Here is a 25,608-nt window from a genome sequence, read left to right on the forward strand (position 1 = left end):
ACTAGGGTCTTCTAGAAAAGCAAAATATGCCAGTTAGGGGTATGCAAATTAACAATGTTGAAAGGGCAAATAGAGGCATCTTACTACTGGCTAGAAGGGGTAATGTGCACAGAGGTCTACAGACAGCAGATATAAAGTGGCCAGCAAAATGTGAAAAATATGGGGAGACTTTCAGAAAGGGCAAATTTCCTACATGATGATCTCTCCTAGAACTGAAATAGTCTGACACGTGCAGACATTGTTTTATTGGTGTTTTTCGGGGGAACTGAGAGCACACATTCCCAGGTTTCCCAGCTTCAGCAAAGTGTCAACTAAACATAAGTGTATAAGACAAAACACACAGGTTATCTTCTCCCACACCAAAGTATTCAACTGTGCATTATGGTAGCAGGTGTCTCATTTAATCACTAGCACAATCTTTACATCAGTCTCTTGCACGCATTGAAATATTCTTCTTTCTCTGCATACAGTAGCACAATATTTCTTTTCATTTAAACACAGATCTGACAGCTTTTGGAGTATTTTCACCATGTGAGAGGCAGCCGTGTCTTGAAGGGGCGGGTCTTAGTGCCGAACACAGCATGAGACACTTTTAAATTCACTGTCTCTAGATCTCACCTCGCTACTGTTCCCACCCAACCCATTTTACACCCTGCCAACACCAGTAACAAGGCTCTTGAGGCTGACACCGATGTCTTGGGGAGGTTTCACAGCTTGTAATTGACATCAGCTATGCAAAACCTCCAAACGATTAGATGAAAAACTGCTCTCTGCAGGGTTTTCCATCTCATTGTGTGCACACTTTGTGATATCTGCTCCTCATCGGGTGATGGTGTGAAGGGAGCTGATATCGTGTGACACACTGTGGAGCCGCGTGTGTTGGAAGGTCTGTAAACACCAGAGCGCAGCCTTCCAATCACCATACAAGCACACTGTGGCACAGCATTCTTCTTTCTATTGAAACACATCCTCATCCTCTTGTTTTTTGGCAGTCATTGGCAATGTAGTCTTCTCTACCCCTTCTCCATACATCCATCAACTAGCACATCATTCAAGACAAACATGGGGAGAGGGATGAATAAGTACTAGGTGGTTCATATTCCGTTCCCCTATCATATCCTCCACCTCACAAAAATATTACAGCCCTAATCAATACTAAACAAAGTTGTACCCTCATGCTTTATTATTAGGCATCTCTTCACTAAGGACTCCAGTCCAAAATGTGTCTTCCTACAGGCTCTGGTGTTTCCTATCTCATAGAAAGCATGTACATGTACTCGTTCTACACCATGGGTCATGATTACTACTGTCATGGTTGGTCTTGTGTTTTATTCTCACTACTCACAAGATTAAAAGAACACAAGATAAAAGATATCTTTAAGTAATGTAGAACCCTTTCGGTATTCTTTTTCAGTTCACCTGTATCGCCTGGACTACCTGAGTGTTCAAAAGCTTTCCTCATCAGGACATATGGCCATACCATTTATCCTCAGTCTTGCGCCCAATCTCTTTGTATGTCTGTAGGTAAAGAGGTCTTTCTAAAACACATGTTGTAAAGTATTACTATGTATTAGATCTCAAGCTGGTTGGTTTTTCCATGCTTATAAAGTCCTCATTTCTTGGAAAAGGTTGTGTAGGAAGATGGATTGGGTGTACGTTCTAAGGCAACTTTTAAACCAGCCTCCACTGTCCTAGAAAGAAAATGGAAGCAAGATCTATTAAGACAAGAAAGTTGGATTAAAAAAACAACCAGACTACATGAGCTTAATGAAGAACCTAAGACTAGTACTACTCTGGACCTACTTTGTTAGAAATAAATTCTCATGAGGGTTGCAACAGCCCTCTCTCGCCCACCTCCTTTAACTCCAATGTATTTTCTGCATAATCTGAACTTCTTTCTGTATCTCCTTACTGCTCTAAAGCGACTTGAGGGCTACGTGCCATGTGATGACACTCTTTCCACTGCAAAAGTACTCTGAGAAGTGGCCGAATTGCTCGTTTTATGCAACATAGTTTCTGCTGGGGGCTTTTCCAGGATGTTGAAGTTTTTTTTTTTAACTGTGAACCTTGTAATTATGTTTTGTTTTTCATTGGAAGAAAGGCTTAATTTGTTTTTCTGTGAAGAATGAGCTGTCACCAGTTTAAGTGTTACCTGTGAGGAAAGTGTTGTATGGAATATTTGTGTGTATTTACATACTTACGTTATCTCGATAGCTCTGCATCGCTACATGGGAACCAGAGCACTTTTTGAAATGTAGATCAGGAAGTGAATACATTGAAATATTGGGTCTATTATTCCTGGAGACATATCCTGAAGGTACACTTTGTGAGGTATTTTAGTGAAGGATAACATGATAGTCTGTTGTTTCTCAGAAGGCATTTCCAAACATTGTGGTTAACATGAGACAGTCTTTAAAATCTTGCCTTTTTGTGGAGGGGAGGATTTTTTTAAGACTGAGGTGGCCTTACTTCATTCTTTCTGTGCTGCGATGTTATCTTTCTGGTCAGTTGGTAGCCCAAAATGTAGAGACTTCTATTTTATGGCTTAGCATTTTAAATATATGGATGCTTTTCAGTGGGAGCCAGGGTGGGTTTAATGTTTTTGTACTTTTTGTCTATGACCAGTTAAGTTGCTGCATGCAGGATGGCTTTGAATTGGAAAAAGGCAGATTTGGAGCGTCCTTTAGCTATTGCCTTTCTACCGTCAAGACTGGGTGAAACTGCTATCCTGAAACCAGATCAGTGGATGGTGGGTGTGAGTTTACTAAGAGGATTGATTTGAAGGATGTAGTCTTTGTGTTGCGTTCTGCTTCCTTAGATTTTGGTTGCTGATGAAGCCTAGTGATCTGACAGTTGGGACGTTGGTAGTGGAATGTTTAGCGAGGTTATTGTTTGAGGCTTTTTTTGTGCGAGAGGTGCTTGGCTGTTAGTGTAGAGGAGTTACTATTCCGTTATCGTAGGGCTCATTTTCTCCAACGATAAACTGATCTATTCTTTGAACACATCTTAAAAACTTCAAACTTGCGTTATTGAGTATAGAGAGATCAACAACATATTAAACAAATTAAATGATTGTTTTGTGACACAGAGCGCAGTGATTCCATGGTAAAGGAAGGAGAAATTGAACCTGTGGGAACCAACATGTTAGGGATGGCATTGAGAGTCTGAAGGAATTCATTCTGTGTCTAGCATAGAGACCTCTTTAAGTTGTCATGTAATAAAAATCATCACTAAAAATGTAACACTCACAACCCCTCCACACACAACCACCTGACTACCATTCCTTCCATGTTCGATTGGACTGTTCATCTGCATCCATATTTTGCTTCAGGCATTGGCTATTGCACTGTGAGTGACCTTTTTTCTGTGTACATATGCACAGCTGCCTAACAAGAAGAGCTCTTCATTGCCACAGCCAGTTGGCCGGTGCTTTATTTTGCCAAGGTTCTTCCCTTTCTGTTCTTTTCCTTTTTTGTGTTAAGCCATCCATTGTGTTCAAACTATTTCTTAGGTTTATAGAAATTCGATGTACGTTGAAACGAGATTCTCTGCCTGTTTTATGTACACTTTCCTGCTAGGATGCATCAAACTGTTCTATTAAACTAATTTACAGTGGTTATTTTCCTATTTTTTTCATTATTGCAAGGATATGGCCAGCATGTTGAGGTGTTGGCATGTTTTATATATTTTTTTTTTTTAAAACCATATGCTTGAAACAAAAAAAAAAGTAACATGAACATTTATTGCGGGGAGGGGGGGAAGCACATCGATGTACAAATATTGCGATCTCAGTTTCCAAGCTTGTTCGGGCTCTCTCACTTAGCAGATGCTATTAAAATTGATCCATTTTTGCTTCCAATTTATTATGAACAAATATCACTTAAGAATTACTCATCACGTTTTTTTGGGCATTATGGTCTGTATATAAATTTAGCTTTGCATGGCCGGCAATCTGGGGATTAAGTGGATTACAGTGCGAGTGAGAAGGTAACAGATGGCCAACAAAAGGGATCAATTGGTGAAGTCCACTAGGAGGAGGGGCTATCACACACTATAACAGGAGGAAGCATGAACGTAGTCTGATGGCCAACAAAAATGTTATCTGCGTTAAAGCCCCTGGGAGGGATTTTAGCACACAAAGTAGGGACATTTAGCACCAATAAAAATGAAGCATTTAAGATGAGCACAACAAAGAACGAATGGCAAGAGTGGACGTGGTTAAAAGCCCATATTCAATATAACATGTCTTGCAGACAGCACTGTCAATTTCAACCTATAATCAAATCATTGCTGTGGTGGGAAGGAGAGGAGTAGGAGTTTGTGAAAGGAGGCAGCCAGCCACACTTGTATGCATTCACAAATTGCCGAGGCTAACCGTGCCTTGGAAAACCTGCTTCCCCCACACTTATTTACAGGTGCCAAGAACTCCGCACTTGGGGTGCCGATCTCTGCACACGTAAATGTGCTTACACCTGCTACAAATCCTGACAGGTGTAAGAAAGGTAAAAGTTCACGAATGGCCAGAGCTGTTGACTTTGGCACTGGAGAGCCAGGAGTCCCCACCTCGACTCAAAATCATGTGATTGTGGGCAAATGACCTAATCTTGTGCTCACAAAAAACCTGTAATGTAATCAATCTGATGTTCATGTAAAGTGCTAAATCTTTGCCCCACATTTGCACCATGTATAACTGCAAAAGAAATGACTTGTGTTTATTTGTGTCTATTCTAGTAATGTTGCTGCACACTGCTGAAGCTGTTCTGCCTTTAGAGGGAGCCCCATCCTGCCCACCATGTCATCTTTCAACATTTCTGATGTATGGCACCTAGTTATATCCAGCGGTGCCAGTAACTGTTGAGTGTTTAGTAGTGCAGGCAGATAGCTGTTGTTGAGGTCACTATTTCAAGCGCTAAGCTATAGATGGTCCCTTTGGATAATGAATCCTTGATATTAATGGAAGAATGCTTTTTTTTTCCCCTTTAAACAGGTGGTGAAAAAGGACAACATTAAGCTCTCTATTAATGACTTCATTATCAAGGCCTCTGCATTGTCGTGTTTAAAGGTTCCTGAAGCAAACTCTTCGTGGATGGATACTGTCATTAGGCAGTAAGTGCATTAAAGCTTCCACTATCCCTTTGTCTTCCATTACCTGTATTGATAAACTTTGCACCTTGATTTCAGTTTTGTCTTTTGGACAGACTTTGCCTTCGCTGCTCTTCACAACCAAGAGCGTATAGTTGTCCCGGAGTTTAAGCACCATCTCCAAATAACTTTGTTCGATGGCATCTGTCGCTGTAGATACACATGTTCTGCATAGCTCGCTGTAGGAAGTTGGCTCTGTATGTGCTATTTCAAAGTAAGGAATAGCATGCACAGAGTCCAAGGGTTCCCCTTAGAGGTAAAATAGTGGTAAAAATAGATAATACTAATGCTCTATTTTGTGGTAGTGTGGTCGAGCAGTAGGCTTATCCAAGGAGTAGTGTTAAGCATTTGTTGTACATACACATAGACAATAAATGAGGTACACACACTCAGAGACAAATCCAGCCAATAGGTTTTGTTATAGAAAAATATATTTTCTTAGTTTATTTTAAGAACCACAGGTTCAAATTCTACATGTAATATCTCATTTGAAAGGTATTGCAGGTAAGTACTTTAGGAACTTTAAATCATAAAAATTGCATGTATACTTTTCAAGTTATTGACAAATAGCTGTTTTAAAAGTGGACACTTAGTGCAATTTTCACAGTTCCTGGGGGAGGTAAGTTTTTGTTAGTTTTACCAGGTAAGTAAGCCACTTACAGGGTTCAGTTCTTGGTCCAAGGTAGCCCACCGTTGGGGGTTCAGAGCAACCCCAAAGTCACCACACCAGCAGCTCAGGGCCGGTCCGGTGCAGAGTTCAAAGTGGTGCCCAAAACACATAGGCTAGAATGGAGAGAAGGGGGTGCCCCGGTTCCGGTCTGCTTGCAGGTAAGTACCCGCGTCTTCGGAGGGCAGACCAGGGGGGTTTTGTAGGGCACCGGGGGGGACACAAGTCCACACAGAAATTTCACCCTCAGCGGCGCGGGGGCGGCCGGGTGCAGTGTAGAAACCAGCGTCGGGTTCGCAATGTTAGTCTATGAGAGATCTCGGGATCTCTTCAGCGCTGCAGGCAGGCAAGGGGGGGGTTCCTCGGGGAAACCTCCACTTGGGCAAGGGAGAGGGACTCCTGGGGGTCACTTCTCCAGTGAAAGTCCGGTCCTTCAGGTCCTGGGGGCTGCGGGTGCAGGGTCTCTCCCAGGTGTCGGGACTTTAGGTTCAAAGAGTCGCGGTCAGGGGAAGCCTCGGGATTCCCTCTGCAGGCGGCGCTGTGGGGGCTCAGGGGGGACAGGTTTTGGTACTCACAGTATCAGAGTAGTCCTGGGGTCCCTCCTGAGGTGTTGGATCGCCACCAGCCGAGTCGGGGTCGCCGGGTGCAGTGTTGCAAGTCTCACGCTTCTTGCGGGGAGCTTGCAGGGATCTTTAAAGCTGCTGGAAACAAAGTTGCAGCTTTTCTTGGAGCAGGTCCGCTGTCCTCGGGAGTTTCTTGTCTTTTCGAAGCAGGGGCAGTCCTCAGAGGATGTCGAGGTCGCTGGTCCCTTCGGAAGGCGTCGCTGGAGCAGGATCTTTGGAAGGCAGGAGACAGGCCGGTGAGTTTCTGGAGCCAAGGCAGTTGTCGTCTTCTGGTCTTCCTCTGCAGGGGTTTTTCAGCTAGGCAGTCCTTCTTCTTGTAGTTGCAGGAATCTAGTTTCTAGGTTCAGGGAGAGCCCTTAAATAGTAAATTTAAGGGCGTGTTTAGGTCTGGGGGGTTAGTAGCCAATGGCTACTAGCCCTGAGGGTGGGTACACCCTCTTTGTGCCTCCTCCCAAGGGGAGGGGGTCACAATCCTAACCCTATTGGGGGAATCCTCCATCTGCAAGATGGAGGATTTCTAAAAGTTAGAGTCACTTCAGCTCAGGACACCTTAGGGGCTGTCCTGACTGGCCAGTGACTCCTCCTTGTTGCTTTCTTTGTTCCCTCCAGCCTTGCCGCCAAAAGTGGGGGCCGTGGCCGGAGGGGGCGGGCAACTCCACTAAGCTGGAGTGCCCTGCTGGGCTGTGACAAAGGGGGGAGCCTTTGAGGCTCACCGCCAGGTGTCACAGTTCCTGCCTGGGGGAGGTGTTAGCATCTCCACCCAGTGCAGGCTTTGTTACTGGCCTCAGAGTGACAAAGGCACTCTCCCCATGGGGCCAGCAACATGTCTCTAGTGTGGCAGGCTGCTGGAACCAGTCAGCCTACACAGATAGTTGGTTAAGTTTCAGGGGGCACCTCTAAGGTGCCCTCTGTGGTGTATTTTACAATAAAATGTACACTGGCATCAGTGTGCATTTATTGTGCTGAGAAGTTTGATACCAAACTTCCCAGTTTTCAGTGTAGCCATTATGGTGCTGTGGAGTTCGTGTTTGACAGACTCCCAGACCATATACTCTTATGGCTACCCTGCACTTACAATGTCTAAGGTTTTGTTTAGACACTGTAGGGGTACCATGCTCATGCACTGGTACCCTCACCTATGGTATAGTGCACCCTGCCTTAGGGCTGTAAGGCCTGCTAGAGGGGTGTCTTACCTATACTGCATAGGCAGTGAGAGGCTGGCATGGCACCCTGAGGGGAGTGCCATGTCGACTTACTCATTTTGTTCTCACTAGCACACACAGGCTTGTAAGCAGTGTGTCTGTGCTGAGTGAGGGGTCTCTAGGGTGGCATAAGACATGCTGCAGCCCTTAGAGACCTTCCTTGGCATTAGGGCCCTTGGTACTAGAAGTACCAGTTACAAGGGACTTATCTGAATGCCAGGGTGTGCCAATTGTGGATACAATGGTACATTTTAGGTGAAGGAACACTGGTGCTGGGGCCTGGTTAGCAGGGTCCCAGCACTCTTCTCAGTCAAGTCAGCATCAGTATCAGGCAAAAAGTGGGGGGTAACTGCAACAGGGAGCCATTTCTTTACACAAGCCCCCCCCAGCCCACAGGCCAGGAGACTCAGCCCAAGCTGGGAGAGTCTTCCTAGTCTGTCAGGCGAGGAAGAGTAGGAGAAATAGGCTGGTTAGTTGCAGGGCCTACTCTGTCTTACATCCTTCTGTTCAGGTCATTCCCTTTGGGGAACTGACCTACTTCCACAGTGATAGGACCTAGTCTGAATTGCCTCTTGTCTGCCTCTTCAATGTCTCCACCCATTCTTTCTATTTTGGTCTTAGAGGTATCCACCTCTGCTAACCTTATCTTGTCCAGGGTTACCCCTAGCTTACCCAGAGAGGTTACCCAGAGCTGGAGTAACCCCACCATGACCAATAGGGTCAGGGGGCCTAACTTGCTATTTGGCATGGGGTCAGACCACCATGCTAAGGATAGTGCAGCCATAAAGGCTAACACCCAGCAGAGGCCACTGACAGCTGTCAGTGCCCAGAACCACACCTTTAGCTCTTCACCTAAAAGGGAAGGGGCTAAGTTACAGGCCTCTTTGGGTTCAGGTTGCCTGTCTGCTGTATTAGAGTGGGGGGTTACCACATCTTGTAGTAAACACCCTTCTTCCACTCTTTCTTCTGTTAGCTGAGGAGCCACCCACTCAGGTTTAACAGTTGCCTGACTAGCCAGGACTTCTTGTGGGTCAGGTTGGACTTTATCAGGGCCATTTTTGGAGTTCTCCCCTACTGGAGCAGAATCTCCTTGGCTTGCTGTAACCTTGGCTAAAGGTTGTCCACCCTTCCTACTCTTTTCTTTTCTTCTTCTTCTGGGGCCTGCTTGCATTTACTGCAGAGGCAGGACTTCCAGAATCCTTGGGAGAGGACTGGCCCTGGACCAGTTCTTCTCTTAGGCTCTGACTAACCTCTGGGTAGTCATTTCCAAGGAGACAATCAAGGGGGAGGTCTGTACTGACTACCACCCTTCTCCAGCTAAAAGTTCCACCCACTTCTATGGGCACAAGAGCCACAGGCCTATTAGTGACCCTGTCTGGGCTAACTCTTACTCTGGCCATCTCACCTGGGATGTACTGGTTTGAGAGCACCAGCCTGTCATGCACAATAGTGTGACTGGCACAAGTGTCTCTCAGGGCAGTGTCTGGGATTCCATTCACCTGTAGGTGGTGGAAGTGTCTACTTCCCTCTGGAATCTCCAACTCACCTGTTGGGCCCATTTTCCAGTTGAAAGCTATGAAGACCTCCTCATCTGAGGAGTCATCTCCAATGGCTACACTGGTTACCCCTGAAATTTTGTTCTGGGGTTTGTTTTTGGGACAAGAAGTGTCCTTGGTGTGGTGCCCAGACTGTTTACAGTTGTGGCACCATGCCTTAGTGGCATCCCAGTTCTTACCCTGGTACCCACCTTTGTTTTGGGTTGTGTCTTGGGGCCCACCCACCTGTTCTGGTTTTTGGGGGCCTACAGAGGACTCTTTTTCTTTGTTTCTAGTGTCACCCACTTTCTCCTGGGGAGTTTTTGTAACCCCTTTCTTTTGGTCACCCCCAGTGGAAGTTTTGGTTACCCTAGTCTTGACCCAGTGGTCTGCCTTCTTTCCCAATTCTTGGGGAGAAATTGGACCTAGGTCTACCAGATACTGATGCAACTTTTCATTGAAGCAGTTACTTAAAATGTGTTCTTTCACAAACAAATTATAAAGCCCAACATAGTCACACACTTCATTTCCAGTTAACCAACCATCTAGTGTTTTTACTGAGTAGTCTACAAAATCAACCCAGGTCTGGCTCGAGGATTTTTGAGCCCCCCTGAATCTAATTCTATACTCCTCAGTGGAGAATCCAAAGCCCTCAATCAGGGTACCCTTCATGAGGTCATAAGATTCTGCATCTTTTCCAGAGAGTGTGAGGAGTCTATCCCTACACTTTCCAGTGAACATTTCCCAAAGGAGAGCACCCCAGTGAGATCTGTTCACTTTTCTGGTTACACAAGCCCTCTCAAAAGCTGTGAACCATTTGGTGATGTCATCACCATCTTCATATTTAGTTACAATCCCTTTAGGGATTTTCAACATGTCAGGAGAATCTCTGACCCTATTTATGTTGCTGCCACCATTGATGGGTCCTAGGCCCATCTCTTGTCTTTCCCTCTCTATGGCTAGGATCTGTCTTTCCAAAGCCAATCTTTTGGCCATCCTGGCTAACTGGATGTCCTCTTCACTGGGGCTATCCTCAGTGATTTCAGAGGTGTTGGTCTCTCCTGTGAGGGAACCAGCATCTCTGACTATTATTTTTGGAGTCAGGGTTTGAGGGACCCTGTTCTCCCTAGATAGGACTGGTAGGGGGGAATTTTCCTCCAAGTCACTATCCTCTTCCTCTGAGTTGCCACCCTCAGAGGGGTTGGCCTTTTCAAACTCTGCCAAAAGCTCCTGGAGCTGTATTTTGGTAGGTTTGGGGCCCATTGTTATTTTCTTTATTTTACAGAGTGACCTTAGCTCCCTCATCTTAAGATGGAGGTAAGGTGTGGTGTCGAGTTCCACCACAGTCACATCTGTGCTAGACATTTTGCTTCTAAAAGTTGGAATACTTTTTAAGAATCTACAACTGTTTCTAGCATCTAATTTCAAACTTTTAACAAACTTTTAAACTCTAAAAGACAATGCTAAACAGGGACTTAACACACAAGGCCCTAGCAGGACTTTTAAGAATTTAGAAAAATTTCAAATTGCAAAAATCAATTTCTAATGACAATTTTGGAATTTGTCGTGTGATCAGGTATTGGCTGAGTAGTCCAGCAAATGCAAAGTCTTGTACCCCACCGCTGATCCACCAATGTAGGAAGTTGGCTCTGTATGTGCTATTTCAAAGTAAGGAATAGCATGCACAGAGTCCAAGGGTTCCCCTTAGAGGTAAAATAGTGGTAAAAATAGATAATACTAATGCTCTATTTTGTGGTAGTGTGGTCGAGCAGTAGGCTTATCCAAGGAGTAGTGTTAAGCATTTGTTGTACATACACATAGACAATAAATGAGGTACACACACTCAGAGACAAATCCAGCCAATAGGTTTTGTTATAGAAAAATATCTTTTCTTAGTTTATTTTAAGAACCACAGGTTCAAATTCTACATGTAATATCTCATTTGAAAGGTATTGCAGGTAAGTACTTTAGGAACTTTAAATCATAAAAATTGCATGTATACTTTTCAAGTTATTGACAAATAGCTGTTTTAAAAGTGGACACTTAGTGCAATTTTCACAGTTCCTGGGGGAGGTAAGTTTTTGTTAGTTTTACCAGGTAAGTAAGCCACTTACAGGGTTCAGTTCTTGGTCCAAGGTAGCCCACCGTTGGGGGTTCAGAGCAACCCCAAAGTCACCACACCAGCAGCTCAGGGCCGGTCCGGTGCAGAGTTCAAAGTGGTGCCCAAAACACATAGGCTAGAATGGAGAGAAGGGGGTGCCCCGGTTCCGGTCTGCTTGCAGGTAAGTACCCGCGTCTTCGGAGGGCAGACCAGGGGGGTTTTGTAGGGCACCGGGGGGGACACAAGTCCACACAGAAATTTCACCCTCAGCGGCGCGGGGGCGGCCGGGTGCAGTGTAGAAACCAGCGTCGGGTTCGCAATGTTAGTCTATGAGAGATCTCGGGATCTCTTCAGCGCTGCAGGCAGGCAAGGGGGGGGTTCCTCGGGGAAACCTCCACTTGGGCAAGGGAGAGGGACTCCTGGGGGTCACTTCTCCAGTGAAAGTCCGGTCCTTCAGGTCCTGGGGGCTGCGGGTGCAGGGTCTCTCCCAGGTGTCGGGACTTTAGGTTCAAAGAGTCGCGGTCAGGGGAAGCCTCGGGATTCCCTCTGCAGGCGGCGCTGTGGGGGCTCAGGGGGGACAGGTTTTGGTACTCACAGTATCAGAGTAGTCCTGGGGTCCCGCCTGAGGTGTTGGATCGCCACCAGCCGAGTCGGGGTCGCCGGGTGCAGTGTTGCAAGTCTCACGCTTCTTGCGGGGAGCTTGCAGGGATCTTTAAAGCTGCTGGAAACAAAGTTGCAGCTTTTCTTGGAGCAGGTCCGCTGTCCTCGGGAGTTTCTTGTCTTTTCGAAGCAGGGGCAGTCCTCAGAGGATGTCGAGGTCGCTGGTCCCTTCGGAAGGCGTCGCTGGAGCAGGATCTTTGGAAGGCAGGAGACAGGCCGGTGAGTTTCTGGAGCCAAGGCAGTTGTCGTCTTCTGGTCTTCCTCTGCAGGGGTTTTTCAGCTAGGCAGTCCTTCTTCTTGTAGTTGCAGGAATCTAGTTTCTAGGTTCAGGGAGAGCCCTTAAATAGTAAATTTAAGGGCGTGTTTAGGTCTGGGGGGTTAGTAGCCAATGGCTACTAGCCCTGAGGGTGGGTACACCCTCTTTGTGCCTCCTCCCAAGGGGAGGGGGTCACAATCCTAACCCTATTGGGGGAATCCTCCATCTGCAAGATGGAGGATTTCTAAAAGTTAGAGTCACTTCAGCTCAGGACACCTTAGGGGCTGTCCTGACTGGCCAGTGACTCCTCCTTGTTGCTTTCTTTGTTCCCTCCAGCCTTGCCGCCAAAAGTGGGGGCCGTGGCCGGAGGGGGCGGGCAACTCCACTAAGCTGGAGTGCCCTGCTGGGCTGTGACAAAGGGGGGAGCCTTTGAGGCTCACCGCCAGGTGTCACAGTTCCTGCCTGGGGGAGGTGTTAGCATCTCCACCCAGTGCAGGCTTTGTTACTGACCTCAGAGTGACAAAGGCACTCTCCCCATGGGGCCAGCAACATGTCTCTAGTGTGGCAGGCTGCTGGAACCAGTCAGCCTACACAGATAGTTGGTTAAGTTTCAGGGGGCACCTCTAAGGTGCCCTCTGTGGTGTATTTTACAATAAAATGTACACTGGCATCAGTGTGCATTTATTGTGCTGAGAAGTTTGATACCAAACTTCCCAGTTTTCAGTGTAGCCATTATGGTGCTGTGGAGTTCGTGTTTGACAGACTCCCAGACCATATACTCTTATGGCTACCCTGCACTTACAATGTCTAAGGTTTTGTTTAGACACTGTAGGGGTACCATGCTCATGCACTGGTACCCTCACCTATGGTATAGTGCACCCTGCCTTAGGGCTGTAAGGCCTGCTAGAGGGGTGTCTTACCTATACTGCATAGGCAGTGAGAGGCTGGCATGGCACCCTGAGGGGAGTGCCATGTCGACTTACTCATTTTGTTCTCACTAGCACACACAGGCTTGTAAGCAGTGTGTCTGTGCTGAGTGAGGGGTCTCTAGGGTGGCATAAGACATGCTGCAGCCCTTAGAGACCTTCCTTGGCATTAGGGCCCTTGGTACTAGAAGTACCAGTTACAAGGGACTTATCTGAATGCCAGGGTGTGCCAATTGTGGATACAATGGTACATTTTAGGTGAAGGAACACTGGTGCTGGGGCCTGGTTAGCAGGGTCCCAGCACTCTTCTCAGTCAAGTCAGCATCAGTATCAGGCAAAAAGTGGGGGGTAACTGCAACAGGGAGCCATTTCTTTACACAAGCCCCCCCCAGCCCACAGGCCAGGAGACTCAGCCCAAGCTGGGAGAGTCTTCCTAGTCTGTCAGGCGAGGAAGAGTAGGAGAAATAGGCTGGTTAGTTGCAGGGCCTACTCTGTCTTACATCCTTCTGTTCAGGTCATTCCCTTTGGGGAACTGACCTACTTCCACAGTGATAGGACCTAGTCTGAATTGCCTCTTGTCTGCCTCTTCAATGTCTCCACCCATTCTTTCTATTTTGGTCTTAGAGGTATCCACCTCTGCTAACCTTATCTTGTCCAGGGTTACCCCTAGCTTACCCAGAGAGGTTACCCAGAGCTGGAGTAACCCCACCATGACCAATAGGGTCAGGGGGCCTAACTTGCTATTTGGCATGGGGTCAGACCACCATGCTAAGGATAGTGCAGCCATAAAGGCTAACACCCAGCAGAGGCCACTGACAGCTGTCAGTGCCCAGAACCACACCTTTAGCTCTTCACCTAAAAGGGAAGGGGCTAAGTTACAGGCCTCTTTGGGTTCAGGTTGCCTGTCTGCTGTATTAGAGTGGGGGGTTACCACATCTTGTAGTAAACACCCTTCTTCCACTCTTTCTTCTGTTAGCTGAGGAGCCACCCACTCAGGTTTAACAGTTGCCTGACTAGCCAGGACTTCTTGTGGGTCAGGTTGGACTTTATCAGGGCCATTTTTGGAGTTCTCCCCTACTGGAGCAGAATCTCCTTGGCTTGCTGTAACCTTGGCTAAAGGTTGTCCACCCTTCCTACTCTTTTCTTTTCTTCTTCTTCTGGGGCCTGCTTGCATTTACTGCAGAGGCAGGACTTCCAGAATCCTTGGGAGAGGACTGGCCCTGGACCAGTTCTTCTCTTAGGCTCTGACTAACCTCTGGGTAGTCATTTCCAAGGAGACAATCAAGGGGGAGGTCTGTACTGACTACCACCCTTCTCCAGCTAAAAGTTCCACCCACTTCTATGGGCACAAGAGCCACAGGCCTATTAGTGACCCTGTCTGGGCTAACTCTTACTCTGGCCATCTCACCTGGGATGTACTGGTTTGAGAGCACCAGCCTGTCATGCACAATAGTGTGACTGGCACAAGTGTCTCTCAGGGCAGTGGCTGGGATTCCATTCACCTGTAGGTGGTGGAAGTGTCTACTTCCCTCTGGAATCTCCAACTCACCTGTTGGGCCCATTTTCCAGTTGAAAGCTATGAAGACCTCCTCATCTGAGGAGTCATCTCCAATGGCTACACTGGTTACCCCTGAAATTTTGTTCTGGGGTTTGTTTTTGGGACAAGAAGTGTCCTTGGTGTGGTGCCCAGACTGTTTACAGTTGTGGCACCATGCCTTAGTGGCATCCCAGTTCTTACCCTGGTACCCACCTTTGTTTTGGGTTGTGTCTTGGGGCCCACCCACCTGTTCTGGTTTTTGGGGGCCTACAGAGGACTCTTTTTCTTTGTTTCTAGTGTCACCCACTTTCTCCTGGGGAGTTTTTGTAACCCCTTTCTTTTGGTCACCCCCAGTGGAAGTTTTGGTTACCCTAGTCTTGACCCAGTGGTCTGCCTTCTTTCCCAATTCTTGGGGAGAAATTGGACCTAGGTCTACCAGATACTGATGCAACTTTTCATTGAAGCAGTTACTTAAAATGTGTTCTTTCACAAACAAATTATAAAGCCCAACATAGTCACACACTTCATTTCCAGTTAACCAACCATCTAGTGTTTTTACTGAGTAGTCTACAAAATCAACCCAGGTCTGGCTCGAGGATTTTTGAGCCCCCCTGAATCTAATTCTATACTCCTCAGTGGAGAATCCAAAGCCCTCAATCAGGGTACCCTTCATGAGGTCATAAGATTCTGCATCTTTTCCAGAGAGTGTGAGGAGTCTATCCCTACACTTTCCAGTGAACATTTCCCAAAGGAGAGCACCCCAGTGAGATCTGTTCACTTTTCTGGTTACACAAGCCCTCTCAAAAGCTGTGAACCATTTGGTGATGTCATCACCATCTTCATATTTAGTTACAATCCCTTTAGGGATTTTCAACATGTCAGGAGAATCTCTGACCCTATTTATGTTGCTGCCACCATTGATGGGTCCTAGGCCCATCTCTTGTCTTTCCCTCTCTATGGCTAGGATCTGTCTTTCCAAAGCCAATCTTTTGGCCATCCTGGCTAACTGGATGTCCTCTTCACTGGGGCTATCCTCAGTGATTTCAGAGGTGTTGGTCTCTCCTGTGAGGGAACCAGCATCTCTGACTATTATTTTTGGAGTCAGGGTTTGAGGGACCCTGTTCTCCCTAGATAGGACTGGTAGGGGGGAATTTTCCTCCAAGTCACTATCCTCTTCCTCTGAGTTGCCACCCTCAGAGGGGTTGGCCTTTTCAAACTCTGCCAAAAGCTCCTGGAGCTGTATTTTGGTAGGTTTGGGGCCCATTGTTATTTTCTTTATTTTACAGAGTGACCTTAGCTCCCTCATCTTAAGATGGAGGTAAGGTGTGGTGTCGAGTTCCACCACAGTCACATCTGTGCTAGACATTTTGCTTCTAAAAGTTGGAATACTTTTTAAGAATCTACAACTGTTTCTAGAATCTAATTTCAAACTTTTAACAAACTTTTAAACTCTAAAAGACAATGCTAAACAGGGACTTAACACACAAGGCCCTAGCAGGACTTTTAAGAATTTAGAAAAATTTCAAATTGCAAAAATCAATTTCTAATGACAATTTTGGAATTTGTCGTGTGATCAGGTATTGGCTGAGTAGTCCAGCAAATGCAAAGTCTTGTACCCCACCGCTGATCCACCAATGTAGGAAGTTGGCTCTGTATGTGCTATTTCAAAGTAAGGAATAGCATGCACAGAGTCCAAGGGTTCCCCTTAGAGGTAAAATAGTGGTAAAAATAGATAATACTAATGCTCTATTTTGTGGTAGTGTGGTCGAGCAGTAGGCTTATCCAAGGAGTAGTGTTAAGCATTTGTTGTACATACACATAGACAATAAATGAGGTACACACACTCAGAGACAAATCCAGCCAATAGGTTTTGTTATAGAAAAATATCTTTTCTTAGTTTATTTTAAGAACCACAGGTTCAAATTCTACATGTAATATCTCATTTGAAAGGTATTGCAGGTAAGTACTTTAGGAACTTTAAATCATAAAAATTGCATGTATACTTTTCAAGTTATTGACAAATAGCTGTTTTAAAAGTGGACACTTAGTGCAATTTTCACAGTTCCTGGGGGAGGTAAGTTTTTGTTAGTTTTACCAGGTAAGTAAGCCACTTACAGGGTTCAGTTCTTGGTCCAAGGTAGCCCACCGTTGGGGGTTCAGAGCAACCCCAAAGTCACCACACCAGCAGCTCAGGGCCGGTCCGGTGCAGAGTTCAAAGTGGTGCCCAAAACACATAGGCTAGAATGGAGAGAAGGGGGTGCCCCGGTTCCGGTCTGCTTGCAGGTAAGTACCCGCGTCTTCGGAGGGCAGACCAGGGGGGTTTTGTAGGGCACCGGGGGGGACACAAGTCCACACAGAAATTTCACCCTCAGCGGCGCGGGGGCGGCCGGGTGCAGTGTAGAAACCAGCGTCGGGTTCGCAATGTTAGTCTATGAGAGATCTCGGGATCTCTTCAGCGCTGCAGGCAGGCAAGGGGGGGGTTCCTCGGGGAAACCTCCACTTGGGCAAGGGAGAGGGACTCCTGGGGGTCACTTCTCCAGTGAAAGTCCGGTCCTTCAGGTCCTGGGGGCTGCGGGTGCAGGGTCTCTCCCAGGTGTCGGGACTTTAGGTTCAAAGAGTCGCGGTCAGGGGAAGCCTCGGGATTCCCTCTGCAGGCGGCGCTGTGGGGGCTCAGGGGGGACAGGTTTTGGTACTCACAGTATCAGAGTAGTCCTGGGGTCCCGCCTGAGGTGTTGGATCGCCACCAGCCGAGTCGGGGTCGCCGGGTGCAGTGTTGCAAGTCTCACGCTTCTTGCGGGGAGCTTGCAGGGATCTTTAAAGCTGCTGGAAACAAAGTTGCAGCTTTTCTTGGAGCAGGTCCGCTGTCCTCGGGAGTTTCTTGTCTTTTCGAAGCAGGGGCAGTCCTCAGAGGATGTCGAGGTCGCTGGTCCCTTCGGAAGGCGTCGCTGGAGCAGGATCTTTGGAAGGCAGGAGACAGGCCGGTGAGTTTCTGGAGCCAAGGCAGTTGTCGTCTTCTGGTCTTCCTCTGCAGGGGTTTTTCAGCTAGGCAGTCCTTCTTCTTGTAGTTGCAGGAATCTAGTTTCTAGGTTCAGGGAGAGCCCTTAAATAGTAAATTTAAGGGCGTGTTTAGGTCTGGGGGGTTAGTAGCCAATGGCTACTAGCCCTGAGGGTGGGTACACCCTCTTTGTGCCTCCTCCCAAGGGGAGGGGGTCACAATCCTAACCCTATTGGGGGAATCCTCCATCTGCAAGATGGAGGATTTCTAAAAGTTAGAGTCACTTCAGCTCAGGACACCTTAGGGGCTGTCCTGACTGGCCAGTGACTCCTCCTTGTTGCTTTCTTTGTTCCCTCCAGCCTTGCCGCCAAAAGTGGGGGCCGTGGCCGGAGGGGGCGGGCAACTCCACTAAGCTGGAGTGCCCTGCTGGGCTGTGACAAAGGGGGGAGCCTTTGAGGCTCACCGCCAGGTGTCACAGTTCCTGCCTGGGGGAGGTGTTAGCATCTCCACCCAGTGCAGGCTTTGTTACTGACCTCAGAGTGACAAAGGCACTCTCCCCATGGGGCCAGCAACATGTCTCTAGTGTGGCAGGCTGCTGGAACCAGTCAGCCTACACAGATAGTTGGTTAAGTTTCAGGGGGCACCTCTAAGGTGCCCTCTGTGGTGTATTTTACAATAAAATGTACACTGGCATCAGTGTGCATTTATTGTGCTGAGAAGTTTGATACCAAACTTCCCAGTTTTCAGTGTAGCCATTATGGTGCTGTGGAGTTCGTGTTTGACAGACTCCCAGACCATATACTCTTATGGCTACCCTGCACTTACAATGTCTAAGGTTTTGTTTAGACACTGTAGGGGTACCATGCTCATGCACTGGTACCCTCACCTATGGTATAGTGCACCCTGCCTTAGGGCTGTAAGGCCTGCTAGAGGGGTGTCTTACCTATACTGCATAGGCAGTGAGAGGCTGGCATGGCACCCTGAGGGGAGTGCCATGTCGACTTACTCATTTTGTTCTCACTAGCACACACAGGCTTGTAAGCAGTGTGTCTGTGCTGAGTGAGGGGTCTCTAGGGTGGCATAAGACATGCTGCAGCCCTTAGAGACCTTCCTTGGCATTAGGGCCCTTGGTACTAGAAGTACCAGTTACAAGGGACTTATCTGAATGCCAGGGTGTGCCAATTGTGGATACAATGGTACATTTTAGGTGAAGGAACACTGGTGCTGGGGCCTGGTTAGCAGGGTCCCAGCACTCTTCTCAGTCAAGTCAGCATCAGTATCAGGCAAAAAGTGGGGGGTAACTGCAACAGGGAGCCATTTCTTTACACTCGCCATCTGGTGTTGGGTCGGAGTGTTACAAGTTGTTTTTCTTCGAAGAAGTCGACCGAGTGACTCCTCCTTCTGTCTCCATTGCGCATGGGCGTCGACTCCATCTTCGATTGTTTTCTTTCCGCCATCGGGTTCGGACGTGTTCCTGTCGCTCCGAGTTTCGGAACGGAAAGTTAGTTAATATCGGAAGATTTTCGTCGGTATTGTTGCGTTCGGGATCGGCGTAGTTAGATTCAACACCGCATCGAAGATCAACGCGCTCCGGTGCCCTTCGGGGTAGTTTTCGATCCCCCGTCGGTGCCTGGTCGGCCCGACCGCGTGTCGAACGTCGTCGATGGAACGGACCCCGTTCCGTTTTTGTCCCAAATGCCACAACAAATACCCGTATACAGACCAACATTTGGTCTGTAACCTGTGCCTGTCACCTGAGCACAGTGAAGAGACTTGCGAGGCCTGTCGTGCGTTCCGGTCCCGAAAGACACTCCGTGACCGTCGAGCCAGGAGACTTCAGATGGCGTCCACGCCGACAGCGCACCGAGAGTTCGAGGAACAAGAGGAAGAAGAAACTTTTTTGATCCACGAATCGGACTCCGAGGAATTCGACGATCAAAGAACCGTGAGTAAGACGTCGAAAACAACACATAAGAAAAGTGTCAAGGCCCAGGGGACGCCACTGCCACCAGGCCATGGCTCCACCCATAAATTCGGTGACCGACCATCGGCACCGAAAAAGGCCCAAACAGTGCCGAGATCGTCTGACTCCGGTCGAGACACCGGCACGCAGCCTTCTCGGGATCGAGAAAGTGCTGGAGAAAAGCAACGACACCGAGATAGCGGTGTAGAAGCGGCTCGATGCCGAGACAGCGGCACCGACGAAGATCGACGCCGAGAGGTTTCGACCCAAAAAAAGAAAAAAGCCACCTCGGAGCCGAAAAAAGATACAGGCAGGGTTTCGGTGCCGAAACAACCCGTAACCGACCCAGGTCCAGGCTCTTATACAGAGGAGCAATCACTGTCCTCTCAGATGCGAAAGCATAGGTTTGAGGAAGAGCTGCAATCCACCGAAGTGGACCATACGCAAAAACGTATTTTCATACAGCAGGGAACAGGAAGAATAAGCACCCTTCCCCCTATTAGGAGAAAAAGGAGACTGGAGTTTCAAACAGACCAGGCGCCACAAACAAAAATGGTGAAAAAGGTGACTCCGCCACCCTCTCCTCCACCTGTAATTAACGTCTCACCAGCGCAAACTCCGTCACATTCCCCGGCTCACACCACCATGAGCCAAGGTGACCAGGATCAAGACGCTTGGGACTTATATGACGCCCCAGTGTCGGACAACAGTCCGGAGGCATATCCAACAAAGCCCTCACCACCAGAAGACAGCTCAGCATACTCTCAAGTGGTGGCTAGAGCAGCACAATTCCACAACGTAAACCTCCACTCAGAACAAGTCGAGGATGACTTTTTATTCAACACCCTCTCCTCCACCCACAGCTCCTACCAAAGCCTGCCTATGCTGCCAGGTATGCTTCGGCACGCAAAGGAAATATTCAAGGAGCCGGTCAAAAGTAGGGCAATAACGCCAAGGGTGGAAAAGAAGTATAAGGCACCTCCTACAGACCCTGTTTTCATCACCACACAGCTGCCACCAGATTCTGTCGTAGTAGGAGCAGCTCGGAAAAGAGCCAACTCCCACACATCTGGGGATGCACCACCCCCAGATAAAGAGAGCCGCAAGTTCGATGCAGCCGGGAAAAGACTCGCAGTACAAGCTGCAAACCAGTGGCGCATCGCTAACTCTCAAGCACTACTTGCGTGCTATGACAGAGCCCATTGGGATGAGATGCAACACCTCATCGAGCATCTTCCCAAGGAACTACAAAAGAGGGCAAAGCAGGTGGTTGAGGAAGGACAGAACATATCAAATAACCAGATACGATCTTCTATGGACGCAGCAGACACAGCTGCAAGAACAATTAATACATCTGTGACCATTAGAAGGCACGCATGGCTAAGAACGTCTGGGTTCAAACCAGAGATACAGCAGGCAGTGCTCAATATGCCATTCAACGAAAAACAACTGTTCGGACCAGAAGTGGACACGGCAATCGAAAAACTTAAAAAAGACACTGACACTGCTAAAGCCATGGGCGCACTCTACTCCCCGCAGAGCAGAGGAACCTATAGCACCTTCCGCAAGACACCCTTTAGAGGGGGGTTTCGGGGTCAGGCCACACAAGCCAGAACCTCGCAGGCAACACCGTCCAGCTACCAGGGACAGTACAGGGGAGGCTTTCGGGGCCAATACAGAGGAGGGCAATTCCCTAGGAATAGAGGAAAATTTCAAAGCCCCAAAACCCCTACAACCAAGCAGTGACTCAGATGTCACTCACCCCCTCCACACAACACCAGTGGGGGGAAGAATAGGTCATTATTACAAAGCATGGGAGGAAATAACTACAGACACTTGGGTCTTAGCAATTATCCAACATGGTTATTGCATAGAATTCCTACAATTCCCTCCAAACATACCACCAAAAGCACAGAATTTATCAAAACAACATTCCGAACTTCTGGAAATAGAAGTTCAAGCACTATTGCAAAAGAATGCAATCGAATTAGTACCAAACACACAAACAAACACAGGAGTCTATTCACTGTACTTCTTAATACCAAAAAAGGACAAAACACTGAGACCAATCCTAGACCTCAGAATACTAAACACCTACATCAAATCAGACCACTTTCACATGGTCACGCTACAAGAAGTGTTACCATTGCTAAAACTACAGGACTACATGACAACCTTAGACCTCAAAGACGCGTATTTCCATATACCAATACATCCGTCGCACAGGAAATACCTACGGTTCGTATTCAAAGGAATACATTACCAATTCAAAGTATTGCCTTTTGGTTTAACAACCGCACCAAGAGTCTTTACAAAATGTCTAGCAGTAGTGGCTGCACACATCAGAAGGCAGCAAATACATGTATTCCCGTATCTAGACGACTGGCTAATCAAAACCAATTCACTAACAAAGTGCTTACAACACACAAATCAAATCATACAAACCCTCTACAAACTAGGTTTCACTGTCAACTTTGCAAAATCCAACATTTTGCCGTGCAAAGTACAACAATACCTGGGAGCCATAATAGACACAACAAAAGGAGTAGCCACTCCAAGTCCACAAAGAATTCAAAATTTCAACAAGATCATACAACGCATGTATCCAACACAAACAATACAAGCAAAGTTGATATTACAACTCCTAGGCATGATGTCTTCATGCATAGCCATTGTCCCGAACGCAAGACTACACATGAGGCCCTTACAACAGTGCCTAGCATCACAATGGTCACAAGCACAGGGTCACCTTCTAGATCTGGTGTTGATAGACCGCCAAACTTACCTCTCGCTTCTATGGTGGAACAGTATAAATTTAAACAAAGGGCGGCCATTCCAAGACCCAGTGCCACAATACGTAATAACGACAGATGCTTCCATGACGGGGTGGGGAGCACACCTCGATCAACACAGCATACAAGGACAATGGAACGTACATCAAACAAAACTGCATATAAATCACCTAGAAATGCTAGCAGTTTTTCAAGCATTAAGGGCTTTCCAACCAATTATAACTCACAAATACATTCTTGTCAAAACAGACAACATGACAACAATGTATTATCTAAACAAACAGGGGGGGACACACTCAACGCAGTTGAGCCTTCTAGCACAGAAGATATGGCGATGGGCAATTCACAACCACATTCGCCTAATAGCGCAGTTTATTCCAGGGATCCAGAATCAACTTGCAGACAATCTCTCTCGAGATCACCAACAGGTCCACGAATGGGAAATTCACCCCCAAATTCTAAACACTTACTTCAGACTCTGGGGAACACCTCAAATAGACTTGTTTGCAACAAGAGAGAACGCAAAATGCCAAAACTTCGCATCCAGATACCCACACAGGCAATCCCAAGGCAATGCCCTATGGATGAACTGGTCAGGGATATGTGCCTACGCTTTTCCTCCTCTCCCTCTCCTTCCTTATCTGGTAAACAAATTGAGTCAAAACAAACTCAAACTCATTTTAATAGCACCAACTTGGGCAAGGCAACCCTGGTACACAACACTGCTAGACCTATCAGTAGTACCCCACATCAAATTGCCCAACAGGCCGGATCTGTTAACACAACACAACCAACACATCAGACATCCAGATCCAGCATCGCTGAATCTAGCAATCTGGCTCCTGAAATCCTAGAATTCGGACACTTACAACTTACCCAAGAATGTATGGACGTCATAAAGCAAGCCAGAAGGCCGTCCACTAGGCACTGCTATGCAAGTAAATGGAAGAGGTTTGTCTGCTACTGCCATCATAATCAGATCCAACCTTTACACGCAACTCCAAAGGACGTAGTGGGTTACTTGCTTCACTTACAAAAATCTAACCTAGCCTTCTCTTCCATTAAAATACACCTTGCGGCAATATCTGCATACCTGCAGACTACCTATTCAACTTCCCTATATAGGATACCAGTCATTAAAGCATTCATGGAAGGCCTTAAAAGAATTATACCACCAAGAACACCACCTGTTCCTTCATGGAACTTAAATGTTGTCTTAACAAGACTCATGGGTCCACCTTTTGAACCCATGCACTCTTGCGAAATACAGTTCCTAACCTGGAAGGTTGCATTTCTCATCGCCATTACATCTCTAAGAAGAGTAAGCGAAATTCAGGCGTTTACAATACAAGAACCTTTTATACAACTACACAAAAATAAAGTCGTCCTAAGGACTAATCCTAAATTTTTACCAAAGGTTATTTCACCGTTCCACCTAAATCAAACAGTGGAACTACCAGTGTTCTTCCCACAGCCAGATTCCGTAGCTGAGAGGGCACTACATACATTAAATGTCAAAAGAGCATTAATGTACTACATTGACAGAACGAAAAACATCAGAAAGACTAAACAACTATTTATTGCATTCCAAAAACCTCATGCAGGAAACCCAATATCAAAACAAGGTATAGCCAGATGGATAGTTAAATGCATCCAAATCTGCTATCTTAAAGCAAAACGACAACTGCCCATTACACCAAGGGCACACTCAACCAGAAAAAAGGTGCTACCATGGCCTTTCTAGGAAACATCCCAATGCAAGAAATATGTAAGGCAGCCACATGGTCTACGCCACACACGTTCACCAAGCACTACTGTGTAGACGTGTTATCCGCACAGCAAGCCACAGTAGGTCAAGCCGTGTTAAAAACATTATTTCAAACCACTTCCATTCCTACAGGCTGAGCCACCGCTTTTGGGGAGATAACTGCTTACTAGTCTATGCAGAACATGTGTATCTACAGCGACAGATGCCATTGAACTGAAAATGTCACTTACCCAGTGTACATCTGTTCGTGGCATCAGTCGCTGGAGATTCACATGTGCCCACCCACCTCCCCGGGAGCCTGTAGCAGTTCGGAAGTTAGCTTCAACTTTGTACATTTGTATATATATTATTTTAACCTTAAATAGGTACATACTTAGTCACTCCATTGCATGGGCACTATTACTACAACACAACTCCTACCTCACCCTCTGCGGGGAAAACAATCGAAGATGGAGTCGACGCCCATGCGCAATGGAGACAGAAGGAGGAGTCACTCGGTCCCGTAACTCGAAAGACTTCTTCGAAGAAAAACAACTTGTAACACTCCGACCCAACACCAGATGGCGAGCTATGCAGAACATGTGAATCTCCAGCGACTGATGCCACGAACAGATGTACACTGGGTAAGTGACATTTTCATTTTTGTTTAAACCAGTTGCATATTTTTCTGGATGTTAATGTAGAATTAACCAGTGTTTAAATATATGTTTTTGTCTTATGAATTTTTCTCACGTTTTGGACTCTGCTTAAATGCCACACCATTCACATCCTTAATTTGGAAATTGCTCATTATGCATACTGCATGCTGTTCAATACAGCCTAGATGTACTTTAAGCTTTTGTGAAGCATTTTATATTGTATTAAAACTTGGGTTGAAAGTCTCTTTGCTGTAAATCCAGACACTGATCAATGCTGCTCGTTGGTTTACCCACAGAAACCACGTGGTAGATATAAACGTTGCCGTGAGCACTCCAGCCGGCCTCATAACTCCTATAGTCTTCAACGCACATATAAAGGGGCTGGCCTCCATCAGCAGTGATGTCGTTTCTTTGGCGGGCAGAGCACGAGAAGGAAAACTCCGGCCTCATGAATTTCAGGTGAGTGGTGTCAATATGCGTTGATGTTTGTTTTGCTTTGGTTGTGGCTGTTTGGTGTTTGGGTTGTTTTTGTGTGGAGTTTGATGAAGTCGTAAAGAGTCTAATATGTGTACGTGTTTCTGGTAGTATTTGAAACCTAGACGGTTTGCAGTGCTGGGGATACTGCTTGGTTTTGTAAGTGACATTGAATGAAATTGCTATATTTCAGGAATCTGCTGGCACCTGATTGCGTTAACAAGGGCTAAACATTTTTGCTGAAAAGTGGATTTCAAATTACCAATCCTTTCCAAGGTGAAAGAGTATAGTTAGAATTGACCAGATCTGTGTGTGTGTGTGTGTGTGTT

General features: G+C 46.8%; 1 protein-coding gene across 1 annotated transcript in view; it reads left to right on the plus strand.

Moving 5' to 3' along the window:
* Positions 1–25,608, plus strand: part of DLAT (dihydrolipoamide S-acetyltransferase) — a 153,764-nt gene that overhangs the window by 98,815 nt on the left and 29,341 nt on the right. The window contains exons 11-12 of the mRNA XM_069224986.1: positions 4,988–5,106; positions 25,102–25,264. Coding sequence (XP_069081087.1) covers positions 4,988–5,106; positions 25,102–25,264 — 282 coding nt within the window. The remainder of the gene's footprint in view (positions 1–4,987; positions 5,107–25,101; positions 25,265–25,608) is intronic.

This window comes from Pleurodeles waltl, chromosome 3_1 (assembly GCF_031143425.1).
Source record: "Pleurodeles waltl isolate 20211129_DDA chromosome 3_1, aPleWal1.hap1.20221129, whole genome shotgun sequence".
Taxonomy (NCBI): domain Eukaryota; kingdom Metazoa; phylum Chordata; class Amphibia; order Caudata; family Salamandridae; genus Pleurodeles; species Pleurodeles waltl.